Genomic DNA, 26553 nt, shown 5'->3' on the forward strand with positions numbered 1-26553 from the left:
GGTGGTGGTGATTGCACAGATGCCGGTGGTGGTGATTGCACAGGTGCCGGTGGTGGTGATTGCACAGGTGCCGGTGGTGATTGCACAGGTGCCAGTGGTGCTTGCACCGGAGACGGAGGTTGTGCTGGTTCTGGCCTAACTGGAGGTGTCAGCCCACTAGGCGTCAGTGATCCCTCACACGTGTGCGAGGCGCCTGGTATATACGCGTACGAAACGCCCGATATATGAGTGTCGTGAGGAGTCTGTGTAGGGCTTGGTGTGTGTGGTGTCACGTCAGGTACAGGGTTCATAGTTACCGGGGAGTGTTCGGGGTAGTGGTCTGCTGCTCCTGCGGGCGCCAGGTCGCGGATGGAGACCGTGTCCTCTCGCCCATCAGGTAAGACCACGTAGGCATACTAGGGGTTCGCATGTAGAAGGTGAACCCTCTCGACCAATGGGGAGTATTTATTACTCCTCACCTGTTTCCGGAGCAGCACTGGCCCTGGGGACATCAGCCAAACTGGTAGGGTGGTCCCAGTGGCAGACTTCCTGGGAAAAGAGAATAGGCGCTCGTGAGGGGTGGCATTGGTGGACGTACATGACAGGGAGCGGATAGAGTGGAGTGCCTCAGGGAGAACCTCCTGCCATCGAGAGACCGGCAACCCTTTTGATTTAAGGGCTAAAAGTGTGACCTTCCACACTGTGGCATTCTCCCTCTCCACCTGTCCATTTCCCCGGGGATTGTAACTCGTGGTCTGACTAGTAGCAATGCCCCTAGCCAGCAGGTACCGGCGCAGCTCGTCACTCATAAAGGAGGACCCTCTATCACTGTGGATATAGCAGGGATATCCAAACAGTGAAGAGCTGGCGCAGGGCTTTTATGACGGATGTGGTAGTGGTGTCGGGGCAGGGAATGGCAAAGGGGAACCACGAGTTTTCGTCGATAATATTGAGAAAATAGACATTGCGGTCGGTGGAGGGAAGGGGGCCCTTAAAGTCAACACTCAGTCGCTCAAAAGGGTGGGTGGCCTTGACAAGTTGCGCCGTTTCAGGACGGTAGAAGTGCAGTTTGCACTCAGCGCAGATTTGGCAGTCCTTGGTCATCGTCCTGATGTCCTCCAGGGAGTACGGCATTTTCCAGCAGCCGCTGGCGCACGTACACTGACCTAATTCCTGTAACGAAGGCATCTCGTACTAGCAGCTCTGCATGCTGTTCCGCCGTGAGTGTTTTGCTGTCACAAGTTCGGACGAGTGTCTGTAGGGCTCGGAGAAATTCGGCGCCCGATTCTCCAGGCCGTTGTCGTCGGGTAGCTAAATGATGTCTTGCATAGACGGTGTTCACCGGCCGCAGGTACTGTCTTTTGAGGGCGTCCAGTGCCCCTTCGTAGGTCAACAGGTCCCTGATAAATGAATAAACTTTTGGGGTGACCCTCGAGAGGAGAATTCGGTGCATAACAGCGGGGTCAGTTGCACGAACCTCCTCCAAGTATGATTGGAAGCATGCAAGCCAGAGTTCAAAGGCAAGAGCTGCTTCAGGGTCTTGGGGGTCCAAATCCAATCTTTCCGGATGTAAAACGGTTTCCATGTTTTAAAACTTCCAGTCAATAAAATTGATGCACCATCAATAACTCACTCTGAGACGTAAAGGCGAGATATCGGCTTTTATTGACTGGAAGAAGGAACAAGCAGTGGTTGACCACCATACTACATCCTGGAGACTGAGAGGCCGGGCTCAGGCCTCAATCACCTTTATACCGGGGTCAGTGGGAGGAGCCACAGGAGCTGTCAGCAGTCCAGACAGGTATATGTAGTTTACCACACCCTCCCCCTCCTGTCTTCTCCTATCATTGCGGATTTCCACCTCCCCCTCCCACTTTCAAATCTCTTACTATTTTTTCTTTCAGTTAGTCCTGACAAAGGGTCTCGGCCCAAAACATCGACTGTACTTCTCCCTATAGATGCTGCCTGGCCTGCTGCATTCCACCAGCATTTTGTGTGTGTTACTTTTTCATGCCCAATGTTTTTTTTCCCCCCATAATGGTTCAAGAAATAATCGTTAAGTTTTCTGGGACTACATGAATGAATTTAAATAGCCATTACAAATTCTACTTCTGGGCCCAGTGCTGCAGAGGGCGGTGAAGCAATTGCTCCAAAATGACTTGGACAATATGTGGTAGTCTTAACACCAACACTTCGAGTTTTCGTTGCTGCAACCTCTTAGAATGGAAGACTGTGGCTATGCAACCAGCATTTTCTACCACTAACACGAGTATGCCACTGCTTTCAAGTTTTGCAAAACAAGCACTAACTTTAGAAAACTATGACAGATCATCCCTAGCCTCTTGTCATTTTTGTGACAGGACTTGGAGAAATTACTTGATCTGTACAATTCAAAAGATGAAGTAGAGCTGCCCTGGAGTCAGTACCTGTGTTTGTTTATTTTTCCACATAGAATCCCACAGTGGTTAGCTGTCCTTAGAAGTTCCCTCAGCCAGCAGAATACTCTTCAAATTGTGAATAAGGGGATGCCAGACAATATCTTCAGAAACTATTTAATATTAAACTATTCTCATAATTGGAGAAATTAGCATTCCCAACAACATCAAAAAAATCCTAGACATTAGAGATTCTTCAGATGCTGGCAAATCCAAAGGAACAAGCACAGAATATTGGAGGAACTCAGCAGGTCAGAAGAGAATCTGGAAAATCCTACAAAAAGTAGTGGATTCGGCCTGATACATCAGAGGTAAAGCCCTCCCAACCCCTGAGCACGGCTACGTGAAATGCTGTTGTAGGAAAGTGGCATCCTTCAACAGAGAGCCTCACCACCCAGACCTTGCTCTTTTCTCGCTGCTGCCATCAGGTAGAAAGCACAAGAGCCTCAAGACTTGCACCACTAGGTTCAAGGTCAGTTACTACCCCACAGCCATCAGGTTCTTGAACAAAAGGGGATAACTACACTCACTTGTCCATCCATTGAGATGTTTCCAGAACCAATTATATCACTTTAATGACTCTTTATCTTGTTATCTCATGTTCTCGTTACTTACTCCTATTTACTTATAGTTGCATTTGCACAGTTTTTTGTCTTCTGCACTCTAGTTGATCTTTCATTGATTCTTTTATTGATACTATTCTTTAGGTTTGCTGAGTACGCCCGCAGGAAAAATGGATGTCAGTGTTGTATTTGGTGACATATATATACTTTGATAATAACATTTGCTTTGGACTTTGAACTTTGATCTGCAGAGGGGAATGAACAGTCGATGTTCCAGGCTGAGACCCCTCACCAGGACGTCGCGTGTGGTTCTCCTCTGTAGATGCTACCTGACCTGCTGTGTTCCTCCAGCACCTCATGTTTGCTCTTTCAAATAAATTTGTCTTTCAGTAAAAAAGGTAATAAAATGCAATCTATATGTTTTTGCAATCATTTCTTTTTTCTCTCCCCACACTGGGGGCTTTCTTTCAGTCTCTATTGGAATAAATTCAGTCAATAAGCAATCTTAGCTACCTCTTAAGGAGGGCTAGCATTAGTTATCTTCACACCTTTTAAGGATTTACAGTGCTAGATGCCAGAAGCAACTTGAAATTGCTTAGGGTCTGAGAAAATTCAGTTTCAGGCAAAGCTGATGTGTTCAGAATTGTAGACAATGATAAGCTATTGTAGAACTAAATTAGAAAATGGTAGAAATACACATCTGATGACAGCTCATCAACCCACAAAGTTAACTCTGCTTCTCTACTTACTGCCTAATCTGCTGTATGCTTCCACCATTTTCCATCTTAAAGCCAGATTTCCAGCATTAGCAGCTTTCTTTTGTATTTTTGTACAGCTCAACAGCATTGATGTTTTAAACATGTAAAAAAAAAAGTGTAAAATTGGAATTCCAGAACGTTTCACTGGATTGGGAAAATAATTTGAGTACTGCAGTATGTCAAACTTATGACCATTGCTTTTTCAATATAAATGCCTACATCAGGGGTTCCTGACCTTTCTTATGCCATTGTCCCCTATTGTTATAAGAGGGGCCCGTGGACCCCTGGTTGGGACCACATGTCCTACATGAATCAATTGGATTTGTGGAGAGTGTATAATTTTAAAGCAGGTATGTAATGCAAAGGAGTTAATGTGCTGAACCTGAAGAGGAAATTTAGGTTAAATTTAGGTTGAGTTAGTTTAATTATCACACACTCAGGGATCATGTCATTAGGTACACCTGCTCGTTAATGCCAATCTCTAATCAGCCAATCATGTGGCAACAACTCATGCGTAAAAGCATGCAGACATGGTCAAGAGGTTTAGTTGTTGTTCAGACCAAACATCAGAATAGGGAAGAAAAGTGATAGAAGTGACTTTGACCATGGAGTGATCGTTGGTGCAAGACAGGGTGGTTTGAGTATCTCAGAAACTGCTGATTCCCTGGGATGTTACCACTCCAGTTTTCAGAATTTACAGAAAGTAATGCAAAAAAATGATACAAGCATCCAGTGAACGGTGGTTCTGTGGGTGAAAACACCTTGTTAATGAGTGAGGTCAGAGGAGAATGGCCAGACTGGTTCAAGCTGACAGGAAAGTAAGAGTAACTCCAAAAAAAAAGCATGTTACAACATGGGTGTGCAAAAGAGCATCTCTGAACACACTACACATTGAACCTTGAAGTGGACGGGGCACAGCAGCAGATGACCACAAAGATTCTGTGTGTACGTCATGAAATTAAGTTTTTTTTTGTGGCAGCAGTACAGTTCAAGACATAAATTAGTATAAGTTATAATAAACAAATTAATAATGGAAAAGCGGGATAGCAGGGTGGTGTTCATGGACTGCCCAGGAGTCTGATGGCAAAGAGGAAGACGTTGTCTTCATAAAACAATTAGCAACCAGGGAACCAGGCAAAGGTACTTGTTATTCATAAAACACATACTCAGGGATTTCAGTGATTTTACAGGGCATAGTAAGTGCATATACACTGTATACATTTACATTAGGTTGCCCTTAACATTTTTAATGAAATGATGAGAGGGATCAGTGTCTTTCTGCATTGCCCAAACCCTGCCTTAACAATGTATACTGAAATGCATTGAACCTGTCCCTGGCATAATTTGAGAAATGACTGAAAAGAGCTCTTTAGATCTATAATGGAATTACTATGGAGAGAGCATTGTTGCTTCAAATTAAATCAAAGTTCAGCTCGTAACTGTAAGATAGTGATCAATAAAGATCCAGATTCAGATTAATTTATCTGTCACATGTACATCAATATATGCAGTGAAATGTGTCACCTGTGTTAATAACCAACACGCCCAAGGATTTGATAGGGTTGCCCACTAGTCTCTGCACACATTCTGTTGCAAATAAAGTCCAAATCATGATTCAGGTAGAAGTTTTATATTCGATCCTAAATATCGATAGTTCTTTTTCTCCCACAGATGCTGCTCGACCTGCTGATTGTGTGTTGCTCCAGATTCCAGCATCTGCCATCTCCTGTGTCTCCTCCATATCAAGATGTTGGTTTGAATGTGGAACAGGCTGCTGTGAATAGCAGCCAATGTCTTTGACATGAAAGCATTTAAAGAGCAACGTTGTGCCTTGGCAGTTAGTACTACTAGGTCAATGTCCTGACATTGGGACCTACCTATACTGGATGTACATGTACTTCTTGTGGTTACATGGTTACACCTAAATGCTCTCATAGGTTCAGTGGCTGCCATAAATTGCCCTTTCATGGAGGGAGGAGACAAAGGAATCAAGCGGGGCTTGATGAGGATGAATTATAGGGAAATGAATAGGTTAGGACTTTATTCCTTGGAGCACAGGAGAGTGAAGGAAGATTTGATAGTCTTATACAGAATTATGGGGGTTATAGATAGGGTAAATGCAAGCAAGCTTTTTCCACCGAGGTGGGGTGAGAGTACAGCTGGAGATCATGGGTTAAAGGTGAAAGGTGAAATATTTAAGAGGTTACATGAGGGGGAACTTTGTCACTCAGAGGGTAGTGAGAGTGTGGAATAAGCTGACAACAGGAGTGGTGGATGCGGATTTGATTTCAACACTTAAGAGAAATTTGTGCAGGTATGTGGATAGGAGGGTATGGAGGGCTGTGGCCTAGGTGCTGATTAATGGGACTAGGCAGAACAGTACTTCAGCATGGACCAGGTGGTCCAAAGGGACTCTTTCTGTGAGGTAGTGTCCTATGGCTGTATGTGAGAGAAATTAAATTACAGAGTATAATGGGGGCATTAGTAGAACAGACCGTTGCTGTAGTGGGAGCCAACATGGATTTGCTGGGCTGAAAGGCCTCATTCGGTGTCTGAATAAGTCAGAAAGATGTAGGGCAAACAAATGAATCTATTGAAAGAGTTAAGCAGCAGGAAAAGCCAGACAGGCAGTTAAAAAAGGTGCCTTTCATAATCTTGAAACGTCCCAAAATTCTTTGTCCGCTGTAGACTTAATGGAATTCTGCGCAAATTAGGCAGCCAAAAACCTGAATAAGTGTTACTTAGCAACACATACAAAATGCTGGAGTAGCACAACAGGTCACAGCATCTGTGGTAAAACAATAAACTGTCAATGTTTCGAGCCGAGACTCTTCATCAGGACAAGCATTACAATGAGGATAAATTTTGTGTCATTACGTGACAATTTGAAGGGTCCGAAAAATTTTCTGGTTAATTTAAATATTTTAGAGAAGTAGAGATTTCCTGTCAAGCACGAGGTGGAAAATGATTGAGTATTGCAGAGAAAAAGTATAGCACTCAACTGAAGCAAAGTGATCTTAGCAGGGCTGACCTCACTGCATAAAGTTTCTGAGCACAATAGACTCACTTCCCCACATCAAGAATATGGATTGATACTGTCATTTTGAAAGGCAATCTGTCCCTTGAGGTCACTGCAAGAAAATGAATGTGAGCGTGCTAGTATGTGGTGTTTATGGAAGAATACAGCAGAAAGTAATTGGATAAGGGACTTCCTTCACAAGAACTAAAAGCTCATAAGTCAACGATGACAGTGTTATGAATGAGTTTTAAATTATTGTTGTTGATCATGAAGTCATGATCAACAGCTACATGAATACAAACCGGAAGGAAGATTTAAAGATTAGCTTTATTTGTCACATGCGCATCTGAATGTAAAATGAAATGTGTCATTTGTATCAAATCAATCAACAAAGATTTTGCCAGGTAGCCTACAAGTGTTGCCTCTCTTCCGGCACCAACATAGCATGCCCACACCCCACTAACCCTAATTCGTCCAGCTTCTTCAGCCTTTTGCCTCGTCCACTGATCACCTCCCAGCTCCTTACATCATTCCCACTATCCTCTCTTCCAGTTGCCTATTTTCCAGCCTCTCACCTGGATTCACCTATCACTTGCCACTCCACCACCATCCATTACCCTGTTACACTGGCTATCTCCCCTCTTTCCAGTGCTGACCCGAAACATTCCCCTCTAGAGATACTGACTGATGTGCAGAGTTCATCCAGCATTTTGTGTCTTGCTGCCCATTTCCAGCATCTGCAGAATCTTACTTGTATCTTAAATATTTCTAAAAGTTCTTTCACCCATATTGTAGTATAGCCGGGAAGTTCTTAAGTGGAAATACCATTACTGAGGGCTTATGATTTATTTATATTAAGGTGTTTTCCTCTCCCACCTTTAAAAATGATTAATACTTTATAAGTTGGTCCTCCTGCTTCATTTTTGCCTTGTGGAAGCAGTTAAAATCAGAATACATGATGCTTCAATGAAGAATACATAGTCTTCTTCTTTCGTCTGACAATATATTCGGTGCTAAATTGTGATGGGTTCTGTTTGCTGCAAAAGTGCTTCATCAGGGAGTTGTTGTGGATTTTTTTATTCAGTTGTTGATGGAGAGCGTACTGCAAAAGTTTACTGTGCTATCGTTTATCCGCACTCTGGCTTGTCTTTGATTTGGGATTAGAATTAGTTTATTTTTGTCACATGTACTGAGATACAGTGAAAAGCTTGTGTTGCATACTGTTCATACAGATCAGATCATTACACAGTGCATTGAAGTAGAACAAGGTAAAAAAAACAATAACTGAATGCAGAATAAATTGCATGCTTGCTTGCATTACAAATGTTTATTTTTTTTTAGCAAAGATCCACGGATCAAAGTTTAAATTGTAGCAACCATCAAGTAAGCTTCACGTCATTTGCATGCAAGAGAATCCATGATAAATGCTTTCTGCAGACAAGTAAGCTTAGAGATCTAGTAAGCACAGTTAATCAGAGTTTAGAAGAATGGGGGAGAGTGTGGTGGGGTGGTGGAGGTTCTCATTGAAATCTACTGAATATTGAAGGGCCTAAATACAGTGGACATAGAGAGGATGTTTCCAACAGTGGGGGGAGTCTGGGATCAAAGGGCTCAGCATCAGAATAGAAGGATGTCCATTTAGAGCAGAGATGAGGAGGAATTTCTTTAGCCAGAGGGTGGCAAATCTGTGGAATACATTGCCACAGACGACAGTGGGGTTTCAGTCATTGGGTATATTGAAACCGAAGTTTGATAGGTTCTTGATTAGTAAGAGGGTCAAAGGTTACAAAGCCGTAGAGCACTACTGCAGAGAAACAGACCTTTCAGCCCAATTGGTCCATGCCAACCTATTATTTAGCCTAACCCAATCGACCCATACCCGAACAATCCCCCTCCATACCCCCCACCCGCTGCACTTATCCAAATCTCTTAAATGATGAAATTGAGCCTGCGTCATCCACTTCCACTAACAGCTCGTCCCACACTCTCACCACCCACTGAATGAAGAAGTCCCCCTTCATGATCCCCTGAAACATTTCACCTTTTACCCTTACAGGGAGAATTCAGGAGAATGCGGTTGAGAGGGAAAATAAATAAGACATGATCAAATGGCGAAGCAGACTTGATGGGCCAAATGGCCTAATTCTGCTCCTATATCTTATGGTTGGTCCTGGCACAGACTAATCAGAGTAAACTTGCTGCTTACTGCAAATACAGGGCCAATGTTTTATTCAGTACTTGCATACTGATGGAACACAAATAAATAGCATCTTTGATAACTAAGCATAGTTCATCAGGGCACAGCAGATGGCTTGTTTAGCATAGAGTTGCATTTGTCATCATATACTATGCAGCTGATATAAATTAATACCATTTGGTGTCACTGTGATACAGTCCACCCGAAACATAGCCCCAGTGTTCTGCAATATTTCATGGCACATGAGGGATCACTGTTTACTGGAAGCAAATGAAATCCATTTAATACCTTCCCCTTGAGTTTCATGCACTCTTTTCAAATGGGCATTTGATATCATAGCACCAATCTTTTAAGTCAGGTTGACAATCTTCCAGGAATTTTCTGGAATTAAGCAACAGTCCACCATCGATCTCTACACTGAGGAAAGAAGTCACTGAGGTGTTTAAAAAGTTATGTCTCTTTCAGAAGCTGTTCTTTAACTATTTATTAGTCAAAATCAAAGCAAGTTTACTATCAAGCTACGTATATGCCATTATATAGTCAAGTCAGGTTTATTGTCAATTAACTGTATACATGTATACCGTCAAAGAAGACAACATTTCTTTGCACCAGGGTGTAAAGCGCAACAGTACACATAACACACAATAGTAATAGAAACTAAGGATAAAATCTACAGATGAATTATGCATAAAATGAACAAAGTGCATAAATTAAATATTGTAAGGTACAGAACAGATTAAACAGTGACACTTCAAATGAATGCAGCGGGGAGTTCTGAAACTTAAAGGCCTGAGGGAGGAGCTGTTTCCCATTCTGAATGCTCTTTCTTTAATGCAACGGAGTCTCCTGCCAGAAGATAGAAAGTCAAAGAGGATGCGTGATATGCTAACTTAAGATCTTGTTGCGGGCATTTAGAAGAAAATAGAAAAGGAAGAAATAGAACAGAATTTATGAAAAAATCAGAAGCAGAAGCTGACAAACAACCAATGTGGGTAAGAAGGCAAATCATGCAAATACTAAATAAATAAATAATACCGAGAACGTGAGTTGTCGAGTCTTTGGAAGTGAGTCTGAAGGTTGAGGTATCAGTTCGGTGGTGAGGTGGGTGGAGGTGATCACACCTGTACAGGAGCCAGATGGTTGCAGGGTAATATGGCTCCTGAACCTGCTGGAGTGGGAAGGGAACATGGTCTGGATATTACGGGATCCTGGATGATCATTGCTCCTTTCTTGTGGTAGTGCTCCTTGTAAACGTGATCAATGATACATGTATTTACTGAAAGTTCCATGGAGAGGAATTCTGTTCCACTGATCATCAAGATGTGGAAGGTACCATTACGGAGAAATTCAACTTATTATTTAAGAAGCAGAGTCCATGGTAGATTGCAACTTGTTTACAGACTAGCGATTCAATTTCTCCGCTGTTTTGTTTTTGTATTTGGTCTTAGGAAGCTCGCACATGTTGGGTGACAACTGGCAAAAGTCTAGAGTTGGAACAGTTAGAAGCCAGCAGTCACTTGATGATGTGTCCAGGAAGATAGCCAACCAGAGCTGGCCGCTATTTTGCCATGGTCCCCTGACTGAGATGATGCCAAGAGGAGATGATAGGGTTAGCCTTGAACAATCAGTGTCAGAGATACTTAAACTACAAATGGACCCATATGAAATGTGTCTTTCAAAGTCCCCTGCATTTCTGTGATGTTGACAGAGCAGAGAAGCTGCTGTTAACCTTTGAGCAGTAGATGGTTTTTAACAAAATTCTAAAAAGGTTTAGACAGAGTCAATAAAGAGAGATTATTTCCAAGGTCTGAGACACTAATAATCAGCTAGCACAAACTTTGGCCAACTGAAAACCTATTCATAGAAAACGTACTAAGAACATGTACTGCCCGATACATTGGTGAAGGTAATTTCTGTTGTAGCCTTCAAAAGAAAAGTAGGATTAGAATGAAACAATTTGATGATGTAACATTGAAGCTTTATAAAGCCTCACTTGGAGTATTGTGAGCAGCTTTAGGCCTCCTATCAAAGAAAGAATATGCTGATATTGGAGAGAGCTCAAAGGAGGTTCAGAAAAATTATTCTGGGATTGAAAGGTTTGTCATATTAAGAGTGATTGGTGGCTCTGGGCCTTTACTCAATGGAATTCAGAGGAATGGAGGGTGAGCTCATTGAAACCTATCAAATGTTGAACAGCCTCGGAAGAGTAGATGTGGAGAGCATATTTCCTACGGTGAAGGAGTCTAGGACTAGAAGAAATAGCCTCAGAATCGAGGGGCATCCTTTTAGAATGCAGATGAGGAGGAATTTCTTTAGCCAGGGAGTGGTGAATCTGTGGAATTTTTTGCCACAGGCAGCTGTGGAGGCCAAGTCATTGGGTATATTTAAGGCAGAAGTTAATAGATTCTTGATGAGCCAGGGTGTGAAAGAATATGGGGGAAAGGCAAGAGATTGGGGCTGGGAGGGACTATGAACTAACCATGATGAAATGGCGAAGCAGACTTGATTGGCCAAATCGTCTAATTCTGTTCCTATATGGATTTGAGTCTGCCCTTCCTTTTATTAACAATATTTCCCAGCATCAGTCCAAAAACCTTGGACCTGCTTAATATCCAGAGTTTAATGATTTGTGTTTCAAATGCACACAACAACTTGGCAACCTCAGACCTCTGGGGCAGACAATTCCAAAGTTTCACCATCCTCTGAAGAGGAATCTCTGAATCTCAGTTTGAAATGGTCGATCCCTTATTTGGAAAATGTGCCCCCCGCTGGATCAGCAGGGGAACACTCTTCCTACATTTAACCTGTAAAGCTCTTTAAGAGTTTCATAGAGTGAAAGATAGTCAAAGAACACTACACCTCAGAATCAAGCCCTTTGGCCACTCTAGTTTATGTCAAACTGTTTTTCTGCTGAGTCCCATTGATGCACTTCATTGAGCTCCGAATACTCTTCGAGTCCCATCGAGCCCTCCATAACCTTCCTGTTCATGTAGTTACTGAGTCAGTGAGGAATTGGAAGAACAATGGTAGTATGGCAGGGAAATTTGGGAGCCTAACCAAACTAACTTTTAGAAGCAGCAGATGTCAGCTTGATGAAGCAAATGACCTTCTGTGTAATTCTGGTTTTGATGTGCTTCCATTGTGAGCCTTCTCAATGGCTCAATCACAGAGATGCTCTTTATGCAAATAATGAAGGGAATCAAATCGTAAATCCATCTGTCTGAGCGGAAAAATTGTGAGGTGAAGGGAAGTGATTTATTTGATGCAAATTTCACTCCCTACACCTTAGTTCGAGATGAATATTTGACTACAGATTAAGCCTGCTGACACAGACTATTTATTTCCATTATAATTTAAAATATGTGTCCTTGTTATGATGTCAGTTTCCAGTGAAAAACCTAATTTCTCTTCAGTGCATTGGCCTGCACAAATAACTATACCCATACTGAATATGATTTTGTGTTGTATTTTTTGTGATTGGCAGGTTGTTTATAAAAACAATGACATCAGACTAGAGCTGTCACGCCTGGCAAGAATTAAGGATCCAAAAATGAAGATCCACGGCGATGTTGTATTCAAGTGTGAAAATGTCGCCACCCTGGACCCCATATCGTTTGAGACGCCGGAAGCATACATTAGCTTGCCGAAATGGAACACCAAGAAAATGGGTTCAATTTCTTTTGACTTTCGTACGTCGGAGCCCAATGGCCTCATTTTGTTCACGCATGGGAAGCCCCAGGAACGGAAAGACATGAGGAGCCCAAAGAAAACCAAAGTGGACTTCTTTGCCGTTGAACTCCTTGATGGGAACCTGTTCTTGCTCCTGGACATGGGATCTGGTGCGATAAAAATTAAATCAACTACCAGGAAGGTGAATGACGGGGAATGGTATCACGTGGACATCCAACGAGATGGGAGATCAGGTGAGAGAGATAACACAGTGTTGGCACAGATTGAGAACTATGCTGAAAGTGAAAACAAAATTCCTTTCAAAGAGCCAGAAGAAGCAACTGTGCCGACAGTAGGCTTTTCCAGAGGATTAATAATGAATGCTCTCTGATAAATACACAGCTTTTGGCTTAAAGTTGGAATAGAATTTTTGTTTACTCTTGCATTATTGAATGATGTCAAAATTGGTTTTCTTGTCAGCACTTTCTTGGAATGTGAGTGCTGTTGTCTCCAGCCAAACCATAGAACCCGTAGCAATAGCAATAGATGCCAGACTTTTTATTCTGAGCAGCTTAGGGCCACATGTCTAAGAAAGGATGTGCTGGCTTTGGAGAGGGTCCAGAAGAGCTTGATTCCAGGGATGAAATTTCATGAGAGTGATCCTGAGGATAAAGGGGTTAATGTATGAGCTGCATTTGATGGCTCTGGGCCTATGCTCACTGAAGTCTAGAAAAATAATGGGGGAATCCCATTAAAACTTATTGAGTACTGAAGGATCTAGTGGATGTGGAGAGGGCACTTCCAGTAGTGGGGGAGTCTGGGACAAAAGGGAACAATATCAGAATTCAAGGACATCCCTTTCGAATAGAGGTGAGGAGAAATTTCTTTCGCCAGAGGGTGGTGAATCTGTGGAGATTCATGGCCATAGATGGTTTGGAGACCAGGTAATTGGGTGTATTTGAAGCAGAAATTGATCGGTTCTTAATTAGTAAGGGTGCCAAAGGTTACAGAGAAAAGGCAAGAGAATGGGATTGTAAGGAAAATTCAATAAACCATGATTGAATGGTTTAGAAGGGTTGATGGGCTGAATGGCTTAATTCTGCTCCTGTGTCTTATGTTCTAATGGTTCCGTGACCCTGTGAACTCTTAGGCTGGAGGTGGAAGGGTGTAGCAGTTGCTGTGACAATGCCAAGTTAGTAAGCAGCCATCTGGGTGGAGTCAATGAGGTTTTGAAGGACTGGGAATATAAATGCCATCTCAATTCAAGAAACACAAGTGAGTGAAGTTACTGGACTCTGGAGCAAAAAAATATATATATATTTTCCATATGTATATATATATATGTATACACAGAAATCTACAGGTTAAGCAAGATTCATGATTAGATTTATTAGTCACATGTATCAAAGCTTACAGAGAAATGTGTCAGTTACAACCCAAACAGTCTCAGGATGTGCTGAGGGAAGCCCATAAATGTCACCACACTTCCAATCCCAACTGCCCACAATGTTTAGCAGAACAACAAACTCAGCTAAACATACAAAGCAGACATAACAACAGCAAAACAAATCCCTTATTACCCTCCACCAGTTTGGAACACCCTGACCTCCAGTCATGTCGACCTTGGGCCCCCATCTCCAGACCTCAGACCCAGACTCATCGACCTTGGATCTCTGACATCCGGGCATTAACTGTGGAGGGAAACGGACAGTCAAAATTTGACATTGAGACCCTTCATCAGAGCTAAAAGAGTAGAGTGGAGAAAACTTCTCAATAGGAGATAGGGGAGTAGAGTGAGTATCTCTCCTCTACTCTCAGTCCAGATGCGTCTGCACCCAAGATGTCATCTGTCCATTTCCCCTCCAGAGATGTTGAGTTCCTCCATTGGTTTGTTTTCCTTTTTCTTGACTTCAATTCATTTTTTCATTTGTGTTGATCTTTGAAATGAAATGCTATGGGCTGGTTTTTTAATAAAGGGCCAGTTTTGCTCCTGATCCCCCTCTGAGCAGCCCCCCAATTCCAAGCTGTCAGGTCCCATCAGAGGGAGGTATGGGTGGCCACCCTGTGCCATGGTCTATTGCAGACATGTGACTTTTTCCATTTCACACGTCCACGTTCTCCAGCCAGTAGAACAAGATTGCTAATTACTGCTGAATTAGTGGCAGTTTTGTGCTTAAGGTCGTTTCTCCACTATCTAATGAGTTGAGACTAGGCAAACTCATTTCATGCCTTGTGCTTCAGAAGCATTTCATACCTTGATGAGTTCAGCTACAGCAGTACTCTCAACAGCTCGTCACTATTCAGTGTCAAGCACTCCACTTGATGGACAGCCTATCCATCAATTCAATTTCTCCACCCTTCAGCACAGCGTGGCTGCAATGTCTATTAGCCCAAGGTGTACTGCAGCAGAGCTCCGAGACGCCTTGGGCAGCAGCTCCTGGACTAATGACCCCCCGAGGACAACCGCAGCAACTTGCATTCATGCAGCTGCTTATAAAGAGAAATGCCCAATCTGTTTCACTTTATCAACTGTTATTTTATTTTGTAATCATTTTTATTTAGACATATAGCACAGTGTCAGGCCCAACAATCATGTGCTGTCCAATTACACTCAAGCTACTGCCCGCTGCACTGCTAGTGTTTAGGGTAGCAATGATGGTGCTCCATCTCTGCCTGTCTTCAAAACTTCCTTCAAAGTACCGATAGCTCGGTTTTCACTGCTGTCAGTCATGCAAGTCCCAGGTGGAGACTCAGGAATACCGTCACACTCAGATGTAGAAGGGTTCTTCATTGTTGTTTCTGTAACAGTTTTGTTTTACCAGTCAGGGTTGTTAACCCTGAGCTGAACACACAAACCTAGAGGACCAGTAGTCTGGTCTCTACCTTTTGACCTGTTTGGCATGGGCGACCCTACCAAGAGCCAAAGCATAAAGCCCTGACTCCAGCCAACATAGCTCTCTGGGTCAATTCCGCTCATGTGATCAATTAACCTACTAACCCGTATGTCTTTTTATGTGCGAAGAAACCAGAGCACCCGGAGGAAACCCATATGGTCACAGGGGGAACGTACATACTCTTTACAGACAGTGGCAGAATTGAATCTGGGTCACGGGCTGTAATATTATCAGACTTTAACCATCAACGGGTAATGTTAATGGCTAACAGTTCAATGTTCTGGGCCGAGACCCTTTGTCAGGACCTGATGAAGTGTCTCAGCCCAAAACGTCGACTGTTTATTCCCATCCGCTGATGCTGCCTGACCTGCTGAGCTCCTCCCGCACATTGTGTGTATTTATTTCATCTATGTACCTATTTAAGAGAGTCTTAATTCTCCCTATAGCAACAGGAGTGGTGGAAGGTGGTGAGACTATAAATTACATGTTAGCTAGTGACACATTGGACATGTTCTTCACCACCTAACACGTCCAAGAGAAATGCAAGCTGCAGCATCCAATATTAAACATGCCTTTTTGACTAGGTTAAATAGCATAAAGATTGTGGGCTGAAGGGCCTATATCTATGCTGTACAGCTCTATGACTCTATGTCCTCATTGCTATATTTTCATGCCCAAATGGTTAGGTGCAGAGTTGATTGTGAGTGATAGCAAATTTTGCACATACAGTCAGTGGCCACTTTATTAGGTACACCTGTATACTTGCTTGTTACTGCAAATATTGAATCAGTCAATCATTTGGCAGCAACTCAATGCATAATAGCAAGCAGACATGGTCAAGATCTTCCGTTGTTGTTCAGACCGAACTTGAGAATGGGGAAGAAATGTGATCTAAGTGGCTTTGACTATGGAATGATAGTTGGCGCCAGACTGGGTGGCTTGAGTATCTCAGAAACTGCTGATCTCCTGGGATTTTCACATGCAACATTCTCTGGAGTTTATAGAGAATGGTGTGGAAAACAAGAAATGTACAGTAAGTGCTAGTTCTGTGGACAAAAATACCTTAATAAAGTGACTACTCTCTGCATGTTTAGGGCAAAGTGTAGAAATTCAATCCCTGAGAGAATCTAAATACATTGTAAAGAGCCATTATGACAGAAACAGGTCATTAGGACATTGCTGATGGTGAGAGCTTCCAGCCTGCAAATTAGTTGCTGTGTTTTTCTCCAGTATAATGACGACTTCACAATACTGTCCGTTACTAGCTGTAAGTGCTTTGGGATGCACTGGAAATAACATGAAAGGAATAAATGCAGGTCTGTCTTTCTTTCTTCATGGCATGTCTTCAGACTGGCACTGAGTTAAATCCTGGGCTTTCAGGATAAATATTAAATAGTGATGGTTTCTGTGTTGGTGGCTGAGTCAGCGGTTAGAGCCAGGAATAGCTACAGCCATAATCTTGGAGTGAACACATTTTATGACAGTCTTTTAATAGCACTGATTTAATATTCAGAAATGTAATGGCTCCTCAAAAATCCATCTACATTACTTGGGCAGTTTCTTCAGCAAACACATAAGAGAGTATATTTCAATTATACATACTTCATTAGCAATGAAGTGGTTCAGAATGTCTAGACTGCATGACCATATACTGTAAGTACACGCTTTTCCCTTTCTACTGACCCAGTTAAGATTAGCCATAAGACCCTAAGACATAAGGACAGAATTAGGCCATTTGGTCCATCGAGCCTGTTTCACTATTCGATGATGGTTGATTTATTTTTTCTCTCAACCCCATTCTACTGTTTTCTCTCCATAACCTTTCACACCTCTACTAATTAAAGATCAAACTATCAAACTCCAGTTTAAATGTACCCAATGAACTGGCCTCCACAGTAGTCTGCTGGCAATGGATCTCACAGATTCACCACCCTCTGGCAAAAGAAATTTCTCCTTATCCCTATTCTAAAGTGATGTCCTTGTATTCGGTGGCTGTGTCCTCTGCTCCTAGTTTCTCCCTCTTTTGGAAACATTTTCTGTACGTCCACTCTGTCTAGGCCTTTCAACATGTGATGGGTTTCGAAAGAAGAGAAAATCTGCAGATGCTGGAAATCAAAGAAACACACACAAAATGCTGGAGGAGCTCAGCAGACCAGGCAGCATCTATGGAAAAGAGTAAACAGTAGAAGTTTCAGGCCGAGAACTTCCATCAGGACCAGAAAAAAGAGATGACAATTCAGAGTTAGAAGCTGGGAGGAGGGGAGGAAGAAGTTCAAGGTGACAGGTAATAGGTGAAACTGGGAGGGGGAGAGGGGTGAAGTAAAGAGCTGGAAAATCGATTGGTGAAAGAAATCTCTCTCCTGGTACTTATCCTTGCAAGCGGAACAAGTGCCATACCGACCGCTACACCTCCACCCTCACTCCCACTCAGGGCTGCAAACAGTCCTTCCAGGTGAGGCAACACTTCACTTGTGAGTCTGTTGGGGGTCATCTACTGTATCTGGTGCTCCTTACGTTGGCCCCCTGTATGTCAGTGAGACCCGACATAGATTGGGAGACCGCTTTGCCGAGCACCTACAGTCCATCCACCAGAAAAAGTGGGATCTCTAAGTGGCCACTCATTTTGATTCCACTTCCCATTCTAACATGTCAGACCATGGTCTCCTCAACTGTCATGATGAGGCCATACTCAGGTTGGAAGAGCAACACCTTATATTCCATCTGGGTAGCCTCCAACCTGATGACATGAACATCAATTTCTTGAACTTCCAGTAATTGCCCCCCTTCATTCCCCATCCCCTTTTCCCTTTCTCACTTTATCTCCTTACCTGCCCATCATCTCCCTGTGCTGCTCCTCCCCCTTCCCTTTGCTCCATGGCTTTCTGTCCTCTCCTATCAGATTCCCCATTCTCCAGCCCTTTATCTCTTCAATCAGTCAACTTCCCAGCTCTTTACTTCACTCCTCCCCATCTCCCACTTTCACCCATCACCTGCCACCTTGTACTTCTTCCTCCCCTCACCCACCTTCTTATTCTGACCTCATCTCTTTTTTTCCAGTCCCAATAAAAGGTCTTGGCCTGAAACATCAATGGTTTACTCATTTCCATAGATGTTGCCTGGCCTACTGAGTTCCTCCCACATCTTATGTCTATTACTTCAACAAGATCCTGCCTCATTCTTTTAAACTCCAACTAACTGTATAGGCAACAAATCCTGCCAGCCTAGTTAGCAACTCTTTATACTGAATGCTACACCACTGGGTTATAATATGGAATTCCCTTTAACAAAGAAGCTTCTGATGTAATATACTGGAGATTCTAATGCAGGACAAATTCACTCGTAAATAAAAGTTGGGCCAGCAGTGCTAAACAGTCTGATTTTCTCTTTGTAGGTACTATATCGGTGAATAGTCGACGCACGCCATTCACAGCAAGTGGGGACAGTGAGATTCTCGACCTGGAAGGAGACATGTACCTTGGCGGACTGCCGGACAACAGAATGGGTTCCATCCTGCCCACAGAACTCTGGACAGCCATGCTCAACTATGGCTACGTCGGCTGTATCAGGGACTTGTTTATTGACGGCAGGAGCAAAGACATCCGACAGCTAGCTGAGGCACAGAATGCCGCTGGGGTCAAGCCATCTTGCTTGCGAGTGAGCAGTAAACACTGTGACAGCAACCCTTGTAAGAACAATGCCGTGTGCAGAGAAGGTTGGAACAGGTTCATTTGTGACTGCACGGTCTTGGGCTACTGGGGAAGAACATGTGAAAGAGGTAAGAGTGACTTACTTTGTAGAAGAACAACTGTCTTATGGCAATTTACTGTTGCATGAACGATGTGCTAGTATCTGTCTTAGTATGATAAAGAGCCATTGAAAGGTGATGGTGCTTATAGATATGATCTCTCAGTTTAATTAAAGATTTTGACTAACTGGCAAAAAAAGTGGAGAGTCAATGCTATGTAGAAGGTGATCCGAGTTGCTCCTCAGTCCCTCATAGGACTGTGGCTTTTGGGACTGTTATACATTGAAGGTGGTCATGTCACTTACTTGTCCTCTGCGTCAAATATCATAAGGAAAGTTACAGATTTGTTTTTTACAGAAGGTTATAGTCCACCACCAGTTCCAATGGATTGTTCAAAAAAGAAAAAAGATGACGTATGGGAAGGGCAATCCAAGGTAAAACAAGAAAAAATTATGGGCAGAGCAGTGAATGGAATCAAATTTCAGAAACAGCTGAGAATGTACAGCCATGCTTAGATCAGGAGATAAAGGTTGGATTTGTACTCATTGGCTCTCTTTTTACAAGATCCTGGTTTAGGCCTATCTGGAAATATAATTAGGCAACCTGATTTGGTTAATGAATATGAAAACTCTGGAAAAAGATTTCCACAAGAATGCACTTGATTAAAAAAACACCTCATCTGTCACAATATGCCGAGGAGATTCCATGCATTGCTGAAAGAAGTTGGAATCTACAGGTTATTTAAACCAAATGATCCAGTATGTACAGGCTGTTTAATAAAATAGATGTGCTCACTAGCTCTTCTTTATGCAAAAAATTCCAACACTTGGAATAAATTAACATTTATATGGTAATGGTAACAGTTCATAAAAAGAGATAAACGAGGTACATGCAGTGATCAATATGATTTCACATAGAAAGTAAGTGTGTGTTTGGCACATATGTGTCCCTGTGATCTTCTAAATTTGTTTGGTTATTCTGAAGTTCCTAGGGGTTTTCTTTTTTGAAGTAGCTTAGCTTTCTTTTTGTTCTTTACATTTTCCAGTGTAACAGTAAAAAATATCATGATATTTATGCAAAGGAATATTTATATTCATGATTATATTGGATATGTATGAAAGTATCTTTTAAGTACAGTCAGATGTGATCAGGCTACATTTTTGGACTGTGCACTACTGTCTTCAATGAAGGGTGTGGTGTTGTTGGTTCTGCTAGTCCAAATGATAGTCCTTGAATGAACACCACTGAAACCCACAGATGCTACATTGATGAGAGGTTTGAACTTTTCCTACTTTGGTGTGTGACTGGAGACAAAAACACTGTGTGATAAAGTCAGAGATCAGGGATTCCTGTGTGGGATCATGCGCCATATTGATGGCAGGAGATGGATGTGTGGAGTTCAGCAGAGTGTTCCAGAAATATGGGCGGACTCTTCCATTTGTCCTGTACTTAGATAGTGTGGAGTTGTTCCTGAAGAGAAACACCAGAATCATTGACTTCCCATAGGGAGGATACGGCAATGGGATGTAATAGTCCTCAAAGAGAGAAAAGCAACACCAATGTTTGTGGTATAGTCATGGGTAAGGGTAACATTGGTGAGTTTAGCAGGACCATGAACTACCTTAGGAGTATCATATGATGACTTAGTATAGAGATTGGAAAGGCATTTCAATCCTATGTTGGTGTCTTACAGTACGGAATGAGAATCGGTTTTGATACCACTGACATACTGTATGTTGTGAAATGTGTTGTTTTATTGCAGCATTAGAGTGTAATACATAAAACTATACAATAAATTATAGTAAGAAATGTATATAAATTAAGTAAATAGTACAAAAAGAGAGCAAAAATAGAAACGGGCCCTTTGGCCCATCTGGACCATGCTGACCATCTGAACATCTGGGCCATATTTCTCTGACCCTGTCCTATCCATTTACCTGCCTCAACCACTTCTTCTGGCAGCATTTTCCATATACTCACCACCCTTTGTGTGGACAAGTTCCCATCAGGTCCATTTAAATCATACCCCTCTCACTAACCTATGCCAGGATAGGAGCATAACCACATGCACAGTACATGTAAAGTCTTAGGCACATATATATAGCTCGGGCACCTATGAGTTTGTCAATGTGGAGTGGAGAGCGAGTTTGCATATCTAGTGGGAGCAAAAGGTGTTGGGGTGAAGCACTACGGGAAGAGTGTGGGACAGGTGGCAGAGAAGGAGTGCCAAGGCAGCGGGGTTGCGTGAGTGCAGACACACCCAGGCCTGAGACACCAGGCAAGGTCATTTGATTCCAAACATTTGGTTTATTGATCATTACAGAATGCCTCTCGCTTCCTCCCTTCTTCCTTCCCCTTTTCCCAGCCATGACTCCCCTCTCTCTGCCTCCTTTCTGACTCTCAGTCCACAACAGAGACCCACATCAGAATCAGCTTTATCATCACCCACATTTGTCACAATTTTTTTTGTGCGGTAACAATGCAGGCAAATACATAAAATTACTACACTACTTAGCCATACTAGCTATATTAGAATCATATAAAAGTACAGCACAAAAATGGGCCCTTCAGCCCATCTAGTTCATGCCAAACGATTTTAGCTGCCTGCTCCCATCAACCTGCATCTATATGTGTCTGACCTTTGATAGCACTGTAAATGTAGTAAATCTATTTAGTGGACAACTGGAAGTAACATAGAGATGCCAAGGCAAATTATTCATTGATAAGATAAGACATTCCATTGCCAAATCTCTCCATTGCTGTACCACATGCCTTGCAAGATGCTTCCAGAAGTGCAAATCTTTATCCAGTATTTGATTGGCTGTGGTAACGTCTTCCGAAATACAGGATGTTCCATTTCAATTGATAATGCACCATGAATTAGGATGTTTTGCATCATTAAAGACACTACATAGGGGGATATTGTAGTTGTTAACCAGCACCAACAGTCATTAACAGTCATTTGGATCATCACTGAGAAACAAGCCAGCTGATTTGTGAAGGACATCCGATAGAACGGGTTTGTGCTCTCTGATGATTCCATCAGAAATACATCTACTCAACCTTATCCTCACTAATTTACCATGGAAGAGTGCAATGGCCATCACACAGTCTTGTCTTTACAATGACAATCCCTTCCTTTGCAATGTATACCTTTACCATACACGCTAAGTGAGTTCAGTTCATATCAGAACAAATCTGACAGCAGAAAATGGCATCTATGAGATAGGAAATACTTTGTGTCATCTGTAGTTTCCCACCTTATAGCTAACACTCCATTGCCATCATAGATCATGGTGGCAGAGGCAGATGCTGTAGATTAGCATGGGTGGCACAGTAGAATAGTAGTTCACATAACATTTTACATTACCAGCAACCTGGGTTCAATTCCCACCGCTGTCTGTAAGGAGTTGGCACATTCTCCCCGTGATCGTGTGGGTTTCCTCCGGGTGCTCCGGTTTCCTCGTGCAGGTCAATAGGTTAATTGGTCACATGGATATAATTGAATGGTGTGGACTCATTGGGCTGGAATCATTTGTTATAGTTCTGTATCTTTAAATTAGAAAGAGACTCTTAGATAGCACATGGATGATAGAAAACTGGAGGGGTATGAGGGAGGGAAGTGTTATATTGTTGTTTGAGTAGGTTATAAGGTTGACACAGCATTATGTGCCAGAGGGTCTGTAGTGTGCTGTAATGTTCCGTGTACTATATTCTGGAATCATTGGTTTAAAATATCAGGTGAAAGGCAGCTTCTCCAACAGTGCATAAGACCTCAGTACCACAGTAGATTTCTGCTGAATTTTTTGTAGACGTGCTTCCACTGGAACTCATTCAAATGAATTATCCAGTGCTCTCATGCATGCCCTAAGAACTGGACACGAGTCAGGGTCTGGATGACAAACGGCACATAACAGTGACAATTCTCTAATGCTCGGCAATATCCATCTCCAATAAGAGAGCCTAATCACCTTCACTTGACAATGAACAGCACAACTATTGCCAAATATCCACCATCAACAAGCTGCAGGTCACCTTGACAATACTTAACTGTATAAGCTGTAAAAATGAGTCAGGGCATTCATCTTCTGCCTTGCCATTATGTACAAAGCATAATACTTCAGAATCAGGTTTAATTTCACTGACGTATGATGTCGAATTTGTTGTTTTGCAGCAACAGAACAGTAAAATAGAGAAAAATATGATGAATGACTATAAGAAATATACATAAAAATTAAATTAAATAAGTAATTCAAAAAGTGTGCAAAAATAGTGAGGTAATGTTTATGGGTTGGTTCATTGCCCATTCAGAAATCTGATAGTGGAGGGAAAGAAGCTGTTCCTAAAACTTTGAATGCACAAAGTTCAAAAGTTTAAAAGAAATTTATATCAAAGTGCAAATATGTCAACATATACAACCCTAAGATTCATTTTCTTATTCAATAAATCCAATAACCATAATAGTATCAATGAAAGACCACACCAACTGAGCATACAACCAGTGTGCAAAAGACAACAAACTGCGCAAATGCAGAAAGGAAGATGAAATAATAAATAGATAGATAGATGGCAGATAGAAAGTTAGATAGATTAATAAATAAATATTGAGAATATGAGATAGGTTTGAGGAAAGAGTAGTGAGATTTAGAAGGGTCCTGAGGGATATCTTCACTAAGAGGGTTGTAGACATATGGAATGAGTTATCAGAGGGTGTGGCTGAGGCTGATACAGTAAGAACATTTAGAAGTCATCTGGACAAGTACATGGTTAGGAGGGGATTAGAGAGATACAGGCCAAATGGAACTAGCCTAGTTGTGCATCTTGGTTGGGCTGAAGGCCTGTCTCTATGCTGTGTTACTATACGTCTCTATACTTTACACCTTCATGTTATCACGTGTACCTTGAGTACAAAGAGTGAAATGTGTTGTTTGCATTAACAACCAACACACCCAAGTGTGTGCTGGTGGCAGCCTGCAAGAGTCACCACGCACTCCAGTGCTAACACAGCATGCCCACAATGGTCAGCAGAATAGCACAGAACACAACAAGCAACAAAACAACACCAGCAAAGAAAGCCCTGTTTCTGCCTCTCACACACTACATACACATCCCTCTAACCCCAAGTTAGGCTGTATTCTTCAGCCTCCAGCAGACCCGGAGTTGGACTCGGAATCGGATGCAGATTTGCAGACATTCACTTCTAATTATAGCTCCAGCAGCACTCCAAAGCTGCCCATGTGCTCAGCTGGCACACCATCCATCTCTCATAGTTCCAAGTGTGGGGCTGTAAGGCTATGTTTTGTATCGAGGCTGTGTCAGAGGATAGAAAGCTTTTGAGAATATGGACAGGCAAGCAGAAGCCCAATCAGCCCACGTTGAGGATGCTGTGACATCAGCGACGATCAGCGAGAGTGCTCCATTTCAATCAAAAAGTTATCATTATTAGAAGTTACCATTTCATTATGAGGAGAGATGTGAGCATTGATTCAGACGTGAACATAGATTTACAAATACATTCCCTTGGTTCAAATGTTTCTGGTTATTCCTTTTTTATTGCTATTTTGCGCAATTTTGAATGGGGCAGACTGGCAGTCAGCAAACAGCACAGTGAACTGAACTACACTGAAAATTCCTAGACTGTTTCAAGGATTCTTCAGTTTGATGTTTAATATTCTGTATGTTATTTGCTCATTTTTTGCCGTTTGCATGATTTGTTTTCTTTTGAATGTTTTGATGTTTTCTTTGAATGGGTTCCATGATGTTTCTTTGTTTCATGGCTGTCTGCAGGAAGAAGAATATCAGAGTTGTATACTGCATACATACTTTGTTAATAAATGTACTTTGACTCTTTGGTTGATTTTCTGAGTGACATTTGTGGAGTGTTGTATTCTGACTGGACCTTCAGACTTATCTTACTGCCATCCTTGTGGTAGGTATACCGAAAATCATCTGAGATAATTATATGATGCAGCTGATGCCTGATTGGGAATCTTGTTCATTCCTTATAATGCTGAAATGCACCAGGAATTGTTGAGCATGAGTCAACATGTCAGTGAAGATGATTTTACTCTGTGAAGGCAATCCATCACAGAAAACCTTTCTCCTTTGTTCCCTCTGCCCGATACCTGATCATAATAAAGAAACATAGTTCTTTCCGTTTTTGCCACTGATTGTCTTCTCATTTAAAGCTCCATCTGCTTTTATTTTAGATTTTTTTTCATAAGTGCAAACAAGTTGTGCTTATTAACTTCAACTAATATTTTAAAGTGGTTGCTTGCTCTTCTGGTAGTATTGGGTTCCCTGTCTGCAAAGCCCTAAACTCAAAATAAGATCTAAGGCCCTATCTAATATAGGTATCAATGAGTACCCTCACTATAGGAAGGTTATACTGTATCATCCTACTCTTCAGTGATGAGCTGACTTCACTGTGTAGTCTCTGTGGTGAGGTCCAGTTGTCAACACCCACCATTGGAGTGTTGGGTTCCCCTTCCCTATTAAGGAGGAGATTCCTCCAGCTAACTAAGTAGTTCAAACACTGTTTATTTTATTGTTAATGATGCATGTTGAAATTTGGACAAATAGTTTTTAACACACGGAAGATTTCTGATCTGTGAAATATTTACAAAATTACAGAAGATTTATAAACTTCAAAGGATTTTGAAACACAGATGCGATTCTTGTGAACGAAAAGAACATACCAATGATTTGCAGATGAATCAGTCATCAATCGCAGAAACCTAAAGTTGAGGAATGCATTGTAGTTCTTCTTTCTGTCATGCTCCTTGTCATTCTTGAAAATCCCCAATGTTTTCAAACACTCAAAATATTTTGCTACTAGTTAACACTACTAGCATGTGATGTTCTCAGATAACTTTGCTGGGACAAAGTAACTCATGCAGATGGTCTGAAGCAGGGGTTCCCAACCTGGTGTCCACGGACTCCTTGCTTAATGGTATTGGTCAATGGCATAAAAAAGGTTTGGAACCTCCAGTCTAAAAACTTTTGGGACAGAGGTCCCAGACAGCTAAAATTAATGCTCCAAGGGCTGACTCCCTGAGTACACAAATATCCCAACCATTGACAGATGAGCTATGCCGACGAGCAAGTTTGATGTGCTCACTGACATAACCCCATTGTCTTGCATTTGGCTAATGGAGGCAAGAAGGCTCATGGTCACTCAACTTTGCAAATCACATCTCTGGAGCAGCCAACCCTGCTCTATGCCAGCAACCCGTGTTCTGTAAACATTGCTTTTTAACATCAAGCTGATTGCTGCTTGCAGTTTACGTTAAGA

The 26553-nt window shown here is 42.1% G+C and overlaps 1 protein-coding gene across 42 annotated transcripts in view; it reads left to right on the plus strand.

The window, feature by feature from the left end:
* nrxn3a (neurexin 3a) overlaps positions 1-26553 on the plus strand; it is a 2216268-nt gene that overhangs the window by 661077 nt on the left and 1528638 nt on the right. For all 42 annotated transcript variants that reach the window (XR_012098174.1, XR_012098175.1, XR_012098176.1 and 39 more), the window contains 2 exons: positions 12436-12874; positions 18906-19289. Coding sequence is in view for 36 of the 42 variants with exons in the window: in XM_073039307.1 (XP_072895408.1) it covers positions 12436-12874; positions 18906-19289 (823 nt within the window). In the remaining 6 variants the exon portion in view is untranslated. The remainder of the gene's footprint in view (positions 1-12435; positions 12875-18905; positions 19290-26553) is intronic.

This window comes from Hemitrygon akajei, chromosome 3 (assembly GCF_048418815.1).
Source record: "Hemitrygon akajei chromosome 3, sHemAka1.3, whole genome shotgun sequence".
NCBI lineage: Eukaryota > Metazoa > Chordata > Chondrichthyes > Myliobatiformes > Dasyatidae > Hemitrygon > Hemitrygon akajei.